Here is an 11,228-nt window from a genome sequence, read left to right on the forward strand (position 1 = left end):
GAGTATTAGCCACGAGGGGCGGGGTGAGGCGGGGCGGGGCCGAGGTGTGGGGGTGGGGGTGGGGGTGGGAGGCCCAGAGAGCTTCATAAAGCCACAGCAAAGGCGCCGCGAAGCTAGTGACAGCGGCCCGCTGAAGACGGAGCCCGGGAGCTGCCGCGCGCCCGCCAAACGCGGGCGCAGGACCCAGGCGTCCGAACCCGGGCTCCGGTGGGGCCCCCGCCCCCGCCCCACCCCCGCCAGCCTCCGCCCAGCCGACCCCCCGCGCCCGCCCCCGCGCGGAGAAGGGCCGGTCCTCGACGGCCGCGGGAAGGTGCCAGCCCGCCCCGGATGGGCATCTTGGAGCCAAGCTGCCGAGACATGCTGACGGGCACCGACCCGATGCCGGCGAGCGACGAGGGCCGGGCGCCAGGCGCCGACTCGCAGAACCGCTACTTCTACCCGGAGCCGGGCGCGCAGGACGCGGCCGACCGTCGCGTGGGCGCCAGCCTGGGGGCGCCCTACGCCGGGGGCGCCCTGGTGCCTGCCCCGGCGGGCCGCTTCCTCGGAGCCTACGCCTACCCGCCCCGACACCAGGCCACCGGCTTCCCCGGGGCGGGCGAGCCCTTCCCGCCGACGCCGGGCGCCGAGGGCTACCAGCCGGGGGATGCCTACACCGCCCCGGACCCGCGCGCCACACTCTACCCGGGCCCGCGCGAGGACTGTGCGCTGCCGGCGGGGCTGGAGGTATCCGGGAAGCTGAGAGTCGCGCTCAACAACCACCTGTTGTGGTCCAAGTTTAATCAGCACCAGACGGAGATGATCATCACCAAGCAGGGGCGGTAAGAGAGGCGCGCGCCGGGAGCGCCGAGCTGTGGGAGCCTCCTCGGCCCCGCCGGCCCGGACAGGGACGCGCTTTTCTTTTCTTTTTTTTTTTTCCTGTCTAGACGTTGCTAGAGCCTCTGTGTCCCTCGCAGTTTTGGCTCAGGCTTTGGGAGGAAAGAGGAGTTGAGTTTCGGACAGGAAAGTTCTGGGGGTTGTTTACTCTCAGGACCAACAGGCACAACTCAAAAGGGAGATAGAGGAGAGGGGCGCCGTGAGCCGTCGTCCTGGTTTAGGGGGAGGGTGCCTATGGTTTCACCCAGCATTGGGGTGCGGTCCCTGCCTGGTGGGAGGCGCGGAGGGCGCAGGGGGAGTGTGTGCTGTGGGTCTAACAGAGCAGGGCGCCTCTTAGCCCCTGTGTGCGGGGAAACGGAGCGGAGGGCAGAGCCTTACAGTGGGGTGGACAGCAATCCAGCCCTCATCTCCCGGGCCCCTTGTGCCCACCTCTCCCAGCCCCCTTGCTGCTGTTGTGTACAGGTCAACTCTGGGGGAGGGTGTGTGTGTGTGGTAAAACTGGGATTTGGTGACATGGAGAAGTGGTCGCCAAGTTTCCTTTCCGGTAGTACTTTGAGATCATATGTCTGGTGTGCGCATGTGTTGGGAGGGGGGTGGTGGTAAAGTGGGAGGGGGCATAGATTCCTTCCAGACACAGTCCCCTTCCCGAGGGCACAGATGTCCATGGGCCTGAGCAGGTGAAGCTAACCCATGGGTCCCAGCTGGCAGCCAGTCCCACACCTTGTACTCTTCAAGGCTTGTCCCTGAAAGCCTGCCCCACCTTTATCCAGATACTCACCAGTCCATCCTTGGGAACCCATGGTTCCATGGTTCAGGGTCCCCTGAGCTCCGTGCATGCGGGGTAGGGTTTGGGGCCAAGGGTGCTGCTTCCGGAGAGAGTCTCCTACAAGGGGAAAGAAAGAGAAACTTGCAACTTGTGTGGTATTTGTTTAGTAAGCAACACTCTGAGTGGGCCCTGCCTGTGCCTGGTGTGTGAGTGTGCACCCACCCTTCCCGGTGGGGGCCCATATGGGCAGGGGACCAGCGAGGGCCTCTGTGTGGAGGGGCTATGTCATCAGTGGACCTGGGAGGTGTTGAAGAGCAGATACCAAGGGTTGGGCTTGGGGAGGGAGAAGGGAGAGGCCATGCTGGGCCCGAGGGTTGGCATTCAATCTGGGCATTGCTGGATGGATGATTTCTTTGGGGTGGCTTGGGATTGAGGGACCTGTCCACCAACCACAACTGGCTTCAAGTTGCTGAACTGTTCCTCTTTCTCGGCGATGAACCCGAGAGAGTTGGCATTTTCTTTCACGGCACGGCCTTCATCTTCTAGGCCTTCTGATAATTGCTCTCTGCTCCCCCAGCCCTAGTCCCTGTCTGGGTGCACCCAGGCATAGCCTAGGCTTCTATCGTGTCTGAATTGGAGGAGACCCAGAAGATCCTGTCCCATCTTCTCCCTGGACAGAGAGGGAAATGGACCCAGAGACAGTAAGAGACTTTTCTGAGGTTACACAGCACATTCATCGCTGGCAGAACTGGCACCAGCATGCAGAAGTTATGTACCTGGGTTTCTTTCTCTGGTGCCCCACGACCAGGAGTAAAAACAGCCACCCACACTGTCCGAAGGCCTTGATGCATTCAGAGTGCTTTCACTTCCATTATTTCACTGTGTGCTAGGTAGGCCAAGCGGCCTCCCCATTTACAGCTGAGGGCACTGAGGCCCAGGGGAGCTGGTGGCTTTCACTGGGTTACACGGCAGACCTGAACTCAGGCTCAGGCCTGAACTCTGTTGAGTGGTCAGGAAGCCTTCCCACCCTGGGGCCTGGTGGGGGTCTCCCCACAGCCTTGCAGCCAGGCCCCAGCCCCTCCAGTCTTGAGGGATGAGGTAGATGGAACTTCAGCAGAACCTCAGGGCTCTGGGGGTGAAGGGCTAGCTGGGGGTCTTAGGCGGATGCGTCTTTCTGTACTGGTTGCCTCCTTTACGCCTACAGCCTCCTTCTTTCCTTCATTTTCCTGCTGAATAATCCTCTCTGGACAAGTTTTGTTGTCTCTCTTTTAGATCCACACACTTAATTTCCTTTATTATGAAAAATTCCAATATATACAAAAGTGAAGAGAAACACGTAACGGGTCTCCATCTACCCATTATCCAGCTTCAGTAGCTGTCAGTACTGGTCCAATCTTGTTTCTGCTTTATCCTCGCTCACTTAACTTGTGGTCTGAAACTATATTAGCGATAGTGTAAGTAATTAGTAAGTAAATCCTAGACACTGTATGACTTTATCCTTAAGTAGTTCTCCGCGCGCCTCTAAAAATGGCTTTTTAAAAATAAACACAATGCCATTAGCAAACCTGAAAAGAAACTCGTAAATATCGTCAGATTTCCCTGATTGTTTTGTGTGTGCGCACACGCGCATGTTTTACAATCCTCACACTTTCAATCCATCCTAATGGACTGCTTCGGACACTGCGGGCTGTGGGGCCGTTGGAAGCGGGCGGTGGCCCCTCACCACTTCCTCTGAGGCCTCCTCTTGGATCAGGCCTTGGGGGCCCCATGGCGGGGTGGAGAGGACGGAGGACACACCGCCCCCGATTCAGCACCCCTGACTGTGAGCTTGGGCTCCAGTGATCTGGGAAGTCGGCGGCCATTTCCTTCTGCTACTGGCTTCTGAAAAGGAAGACTTGGGCTCAGAGAACAGCTCCCATTCTGTCCTCCTGCTTTGGTGGGCTGGCCTGTCCTTCCATGGTTTCCAGTGACCCACCAGTCACCACCACATCACCCACGGCTTTCTTCCTTTTTGAAAAATCCTTCCAGCCCAGGCCCACCCACAGCCCCGTAGCCTTTCGCCTTGGGCTGACTCACTCCCTCCCAGATCCTCCCTCTTCCACCCACCCTAGACCCATTCCTCAGTGTGCACACAGTGATGCCCTCCTCCATGGGCAAGAATGGGTTGGGGAGCAGGGGGTGATTCCAGGGCCCAGAGACTGATCCAGGCAGCTCAGATGGGGCTGGGAGGGGAAACGGAGGACAAGAAGATGGACTGGCCAGCTGGAAGCCTGAGAGTTCAAGTTTGTGTGTTTGTGGACGTTCATGGCCTGATAGACCCCCTCATGTTGCCCGGCCTCGTGTCGTTTCTGGGAGGCAGTCTGTGTGCTGCGCCCAAGTCGGCCGGTGTATGATAGTCGACGGTAGACTTTCTCAGTAGAGGAAGAGAGAGGCGGCTGTCTCGTGTGTGGGTGTGTGGGTGTGCAGTAATTGCCGGCAATCCCCACTTTTCTGGGTGTAATTAGTTGATTATTATAATTAAGATGACTCTGTTGTTAAGCAGCTCAGTTTGTATTTGTGTATGTGTGTGCGAAGTTAGGGCTTGATAAAACAATTTCAGTCCCGTACCATCCTCGATCACCGGCCTCGGCCCTTTTGGTTTTCTCTTCTCTACCTTCCAACTCCAAGAACTTTTTAGATTTTTATTTTATTTTATTTTTTTTAGCTTTAAGCCTGCTTTAATTTGGGCTGACTGGCTTTATTTCTTCTGGAGCAGGTGAAAATGGCTTTGCTCTCTCTTCTGCCGTTTGCTGGTGGCTGTCTATCTATTCAGTGGGTCCGGGGTTGGTGGGAAGAGGCGATCCCTTGACGCCTGAGGGCTTTTTGCGTTTGGATCGGTACAAGGCGTTGCCAGAATACCCTCCTCAAAGGTGGTACCGATTTACACCCCCACCAATAGTGGCCGAGAGGACCCATTATCCCACAGGTTCATCAGCATTAGATATTGTCAATTTTGAAACATTTTGCCAACATGACTGATGAAAACCATGTTTTAATTTGTACTTAACGATGGTGAGTTGGAGCACTGTCAGAGGCGTACAGGATGGGGACGGGATATGATGACTTTGTGAATCATTTCAGACTGGATGGTCCTTAGAAACAGCAGAGGAACTTGGGGTCTTGAACCCTGTGCTCTGAGGGCTGAGTGAGTGGTGAGCGGTCTTTCCTAGGGGCTCAGTTTGGCACCAGACCCATCTTCACTCCTGGTTCCTTCCCAGCAAAGTGTCGTGTAAATCAGAGGCTATTTTGGGATCCCAGCTGGTGGTGATTCTAGACTTTTAGGGTGAAGTTGAGACCTCCCTTCTCCTCTCCCTCTTCCCCACAGTCTTCCTGTGTCTCCTGCCTTTCACTCTACCAGCGATAAGCAGGATGGGGTGATGGAGGCGGTAGCATGCGCTCTGCCATCAGGAGACCCCATTTCTGCTCTCCCGCCGTGGAACCGTCGCCAAACCTCTCTGAGCGTCATTTTCTTCAAGTATAAATTGGAAATAACATCTTATATCTCAAAGGACTGGTTCAGTGAACTGGCTGCTGCATAAGCAGTGGCACTTGAATTAATATGTTCCCTTCTCTCTATTACTACATGTTTAGATAGGAACTGGTTACCATATAGGACACATGAATGACCTGACCACTGTTGTAGAATGAGCTGGTGGTAGAAACGGGTTGAAAGTATTCTCCCACCCTAGATTGCTCAGTCTCATCCCTAACCTTTGACTCCTCCAGTTGACTGGCATACCGAGCTCCTGGGACCGAGGGCCTCAGACCGGAACTCTGGACTCTTGCTTGGGGCTCTTCAGCCAGGCCAGAGGGCTTTGATAGTTCTGGGCCTGGGAGAAGGTGGGATGGGGGTGGGATGGGAGAGACGGTGAGCTGAGTTTCACATCCTTCAAACTCCTTAACAGCTCTCAGAGGAAAGATGGACAGGAGTTATTATCTCCATTTACGAGTGAAGAAAGTGAGGTTTGGCTTGGGAATTAACTTATCCAAGGCCATAGGGCCACTAAGTCTCTTTTTCTCAGCCCAGGAGAGTCTGGGGAAGACAGGAATGTGACAGTACCCTCCCGGGAGATCTTTCCAAGGTTATTAGCGATGTTGATCTGGGACCCTCTGGGGACTAGAATCCACCCCAAAGTGCTCCTAAGGGGGCTTCCCTGGTGGTGCAGTGGTTGAGAGTCCGCCTGCTGATGCAGGGGACACGGGTTCGTGCCCCGGTCCGGGAAGATCCCACATGCCGCGGAGCGGCTGGGCCCATGAGCCATGGCCACTGAGCCTGCGCGTCCGGAGCCTGTGCTCCGCAACGGGAGAGGCCACAACAGTGAGAGGCCCGTGTACCGAAAAAAAAAAAAAGTGCTCCTAGGCCCCTAGAACTCTCCCTCCCCCAGGTTTCCTCACTCATGAACCAGTGCCTTTCTTCCCAACCTGCAGGGCTTCTTGTAGGGGAAGGGAGAAGTGTGTGGGAATGAAAAGTAATTCTGATGAGGATTTGACTCTGCCAGCTTAGAAACTCTGCTCTTCCTGCTTGGGTTAGAAGAGAAAGACTAAGCCATAGATGTGCTGGTTGTAGTGATGGTGGTGATGGGCTGGTGTTGGTTGTAGTGGTGGTGGTGATGGGCTGGTGGTGGTTGTAGTGGTGGTGGTGATGGGCTGGTGGTGGTTGTAGTGGTGGTGGTGGTGGTGGGGATAGTGATGGTGGAGGTGCTGGTTGTAGTGATGGTGGTGATGGGCTGGTGGTGGTTGTAGTGGTGGTGAGGGGGTAGTGATGGTGGAGGTGTTGGTTGTAGTGGTGGTGGTGATAGCCTGGTGGTGGTTGTAGTGGTGGTGGCGGGGGTGGGGGTAGTGATGGTGGTGATGGGGAGAGTGGTGGTTGTGGTGGTTGGGGGGGTAGTGATGGTGGAGGTGTTAGTTGTAGTGATGGCAGTAATGGCCGTGGTGTTGGTTATAGTAATGGTGGTGAAGGTGGAGGTGTTGATTGTAGTGATGTGGTGTTGGGGGTAGTGATAGTAGACATGATGGTTTTAGTGGTGGTGGTGATGGTGGAGGTGGTGGAGATGATTGTGGGATGGTAGTGCTTCTTCCTCTGAATCTATTGCTCAGCACAATAGCACAGCATCCCAAATCCAACTTCCTCCACTTTTCCTGGGAACCAGGACTTTGAACATGAGGACTGTGCTCAATAGAGTCCCTCTTCCAGGTGGATGGGAAGCTCCAGCTAGAACTTCAGTTACTTCTCTGAAGACCCTGGAGCAGGCTGTGCTACAGACATCAGGCCCAGGAGGATGGGGCAGGGAGAGCCTGTGGATGGGTGCTCTGGAGCTAGGTGCATGTTAGCACCGTGAGAGCCATGATGGAGAGGATGGATGACAGACTAAGGCCAGACCAGGGTTCAGGGAACTGAGAGATGAGGACCTACTAGGAACTGCTTGTGTGGGGCTGGCCTGTGGCTTTGCTCCCCCTCTAGGGAGCACGCTAAGGCTTGCAGCTAATGTCTAGCAACTGACCCTCTGAAAGAAAAACATTTTTAAAAGTCCCGATTCATAGTGTTTGCTGATTTCCGTGGTAAATACCCCTCTAATGGCTGCTCGTAAGCTGCCCATGTGATATCCCTGAATGCGGAGTTGGGAAGACACGTGTGGTAGTGCACGTAACCTGGTATCTCCACCGGACAGGTACAATAGATGCAAACGATCTCAAGAGCAGAGATAATAGTAAACTGGAGTAAAAAGAACTGAGAAGTGATTTTTTTTGAGTATTTATTACCTTGGCTTGTAATGTAATATATTTAATTGTAAATTTATGTGATTTAATTTTTAATCGTGGCTGTTTAACAACTGGCTGGCAGACTTCCTGGACTTCTCCAGCTGGCTCTGGTGAGGCCTGGGAGCCGGCTCCAGCACACCAGCGACGGACAGCCTTTGCGCAGGGCACGGCTGTCCGGGGGCTGGGGGCTGATGGGTATTGATGGGTCTCTCTGTTCTCCCCAGGCGGATGTTCCCATTCCTCTCATTTACTGTGGCTGGGCTGGAGCCCACCAGCCATTACCGGATATTTGTGGACGTGGTCTTGGTGGACCAGCATCACTGGCGGTATCAGAGCGGCAAGTGGGTGCCGTGTGGAAAGGCTGGGGGCAACATGCCAGGTACGCGCCTCCTTGGGAACTGGGGGGCATGCTTTTTGTCTAATACTGGGCGCCCCCTGGTGGATCCAAGAGGAACCCCCAAGCCCCTGGCCCTGACTCCTAGGATTTCATTCTCTGTTCCATCCCTCCCATCCCATCCCACCCCACCCCACTCCACCCATCCCCATCCCCTCCCACTTCTCACTCCGTTCTGTTCGTCATCTCTTCTACTTTGCTCTAGCCTGTCTTCGGCTCAGTCCTCTGCCCACAGCTCCCCCTGTCCTGCCCCGTCTGTCCTCCCCCTGCATCCTTCTTGCCATTCCCCTCAGAACAGGCAAAGAAGCCCCACGTCACCAGGGGTCTGGTCCCAAGGGCTGCATGCCAAAGAGATTAACTGTCCACAGGGAACCGCCTGTACGTCCACCCAGATTCTCCCAACACTGGAGCCCACTGGATGCGCCAGGAAGTTTCATTCGGGAAACTAAAGCTCACGAACAACAAAGGGGCCTCCAACAATGTGACCCAGGTGGGACTCCTCCCCATGGGATAGCCCCGCACCCCTCCCTGTCCCCGAGGTCGCAGCGGGTCCTGCAGGCTGCTTCTGTTCTGGAAGAGCGACTTTTCTCCCTCTCTGACTCTGGTTCTTTTCCACCCACCTTGGGAGGAAGCTGAATCTCAGGGCAGACAGGCGTCACATTTGGGCCAACACGGACCAAACCAGCCAGGGGGTTTCTTCACTGAATCCTGGGCTGCCATCACTCGTGTACCATATTGGGTAGAGAGTTGGTACCGGTGGTCCCAGGGAACGGATGCAAAGTTTCTTTGAGTTGAGCAATTCTATTAAAAGTGCCCTTATCCCTGAAAAGCCCTGTTTGTGCTAATACCTTGGTCACAGTGGACATCTGGGGATAGGTAAAGGGGCAAGAGAATAGAATTAGTGCCCTGAAGAGGCAAGGGACTGGGGTTGGAAGCCTGGGAGAAGTTATGTGGTGGCAGGGCAGAGGAATGGGCACGAGGACCTCAGGGTCCTTTCTAGCTTGGCCGTGGGGCTGGCCATAGGTGGGGCTGGGAGAGGGTTCCTTTGAACTGCCTCCTCCCACCCTCACGGCCGTCCTACCCTCTCTCAGATGATCGTGCTCCAGTCCCTCCATAAGTACCAGCCCCGGCTGCACATCGTCGAGGTCAGCGATGGAGAGCCAGAGGCGGCCTGCAACGCTCCCAACACACACATCTTTACTTTCCAAGAAACCCAGTTCATCGCCGTGACCGCCTACCAGAACGCCGAGGTGAGGGCTCCCTGGGCGAGGGTGGGCTGAGCCTGTGGCGGGGCGGGGGGACGACGAGGGGGAGAGTGGAGCCCCCAGTCTTCCTGGGAGCGATTTTGGAAGTTCCCCGGCCTCAGACTCAGGACTCAGGTGACTCTGTTTCACTTCTCTCTAGATTACTCAGCTGAAAATTGATAATAACCCTTTTGCCAAAGGATTCCGGGAGAACTTTGAGTCGTAAGTGCCACTGGGTTCATCTCATGTTTGCGGAGGCCTCCTCTTGTCCCTCTGAGACCAGATGAGTGCTCAGCACGTCCCCTCTCTGCCTCTGCGGTGGGGAAGTGTGGGCTGGGTACTGGAGGGTGGCAGGCAAGTCAGGAAAGAGGGTCTGGGGAGGGACGTGAGACAGGCAGGCTCCTAAGTGACCAGTTCCGTTCGTGACCCCTGTCTTTTGCTTCCTGTTTTTTTTTTTAGCATGTATGCATCTGTTGACACCAGTGTCCTCTCCCCACCTGGACCCAACTGTCAGTTGCTTGGGGGAGACCACTACTCTCCTCTGCTCCCCAACCAGTATCCCGTTCCCAGCTGTTTCTACCCCAACCTTCCCAGCCAGGCCAAGGATGTGGTTCCCCAGCCTTACTGGCTGGGGGCCCCTCGGGACCACAGCTACGAGGCCGAGTTTCGAGCTGTCAGCATGAAGCCTTCATTCCTGCCCTCTGCCTCTGGGTCCGCTATGTCCTACTACCGAAGCCAGGAGGTCCTGGCGCCTGGAGCTGGCTGGCCTGTGACCCCCCAGTACCCTCCCAAGATGGGCCCAACCAGCTGGTTCCGCTCCACACGAACTCTGCCCATGGAACCTGGCCCTGGAGCCTCAGAGGGGCGGGGGCCAGAAGACCAGGGCTCCCCGTCCTTGTGGACTGAGATCACGCCCATCCGGCCAGAGTCCAGCGACTCGGGACTGGGTGAAGGAGACTCTAAGAGGAGGCGTGTGTCCCCCTATCCTTCTAGTGGCGATAGCTCCTCCCCTGCGGGGGCCCCTTCTCCTTTTGATAAAGAAACTGAAGGCCAGTTTTATAACTATTTTCCCAATTGAGCAGTTGACATGGTGAAAGGAGCAGAAAGAGTGTCATCAGGTATGTGACACCAGCTAACGTAGCCCACAGACCCAGGACTGAGCCGTCCCCAGCTCCCTCTGTCCCATCTCCTTCTGTAGCTGGTTGAGGAAGAGGGGTCCAAGAAGGATTCTGGGGTTCACTTGCTGCCTCCTGGCCCACAATGAAACCTGCGAGGAGTGTTCTCTGCCCCTTCCTCTGTCCCAACTACACTCATTAACCTGGTGCTGCTTCTGGTTGTGGGTTCCCAGCTGGAGAACAGAAAACAGACAATGGAAGGTCTGGGACACAAAGGAGCTTCCTCCCTTCTGCGGGGTGTAGGGGTGGGAGTGGGGGGTCAGGATTAGGTGGGACAGCCAGACTGGAAACTCAGATCTCTTCCTCTGCAGAGTAACTTTCAACATTTGTGTGTGTGTGTTAATCCCTGATCTGGAAATAAAGACACATGAATTTTATAACAGCCAGCCAGCCACAGTCAGGGGAGAGGACCCAATGACTCTGGGCAGCTGGCTTGGGCCGCACCCTCTTAGAGGCAGTGGGGATCCCAAGGAAGGGGCTGGAAAGGGGGGGATTATGCACAACTCAAGAAGCAAGGTCTTGGGGGGGGGTGAGGGTGCATTTTTCTTTTTTATTTTTTGGGAACGGGGGAGGCTATTTATTGTACAGAGAGTGGTGTCCGGATATATTGCTTTTGTCTTCATCACTTTCTGAAAATAAACACGAAACTGTCAAGTGTGTCCTGCTTTAGTGCCTGGGTGGGGGACATGGGCGGGGACTCTACCGGGAACTGCAAGTGCACCAAAGCTGTTCTCTCTGCTCTAGAACAGAACTTGAAGTTCCGAAGACCATGTACCTCCTAGAAACCAGAGGTGACTTCATTCAGGGGATAAACTGAGTTAGAGCAATGCTGCATGTCCTGCCTTTGGTGCTCAGGTTAATGGCTGATGCCACTTCTTAAGGTGTCTTGGGATACCCTGACCTGTAGAGCAGGGTGTGAGGGCAAGACCAGAGGATGGGGGCTGGATCGGGGCGGGTGGGTCTGAGGAGAAGAATGA

The 11,228-nt window shown here is 55.5% G+C and overlaps 1 protein-coding gene across 1 annotated transcript; it reads left to right on the plus strand.

Annotated features, from left to right (window-relative positions):
- Positions 1-327: 327 nt before the first annotated feature.
- On the plus strand, positions 328-10,154 carry TBX21 (T-box transcription factor 21; the record flags this gene model as incomplete). Its single annotated transcript, XM_082679873.1, has 6 exons — positions 328-818; positions 7,663-7,817; positions 8,201-8,322; positions 8,924-9,082; positions 9,237-9,298; positions 9,536-10,154. 6 exons carry the CDS (start codon positions 328-330, stop codon positions 10,152-10,154), a joined length of 1,608 nt encoding a protein of 535 aa, XP_082535999.1.
- Positions 10,155-11,228: the final 1,074 nt, after the last annotated feature.

The sequence above is a fragment of the Grampus griseus genome (genome assembly GCF_964374135.1).
Source record: "Grampus griseus genome assembly, chromosome: 20".
NCBI classification, from domain to species: domain Eukaryota; kingdom Metazoa; phylum Chordata; class Mammalia; order Artiodactyla; family Delphinidae; genus Grampus; species Grampus griseus.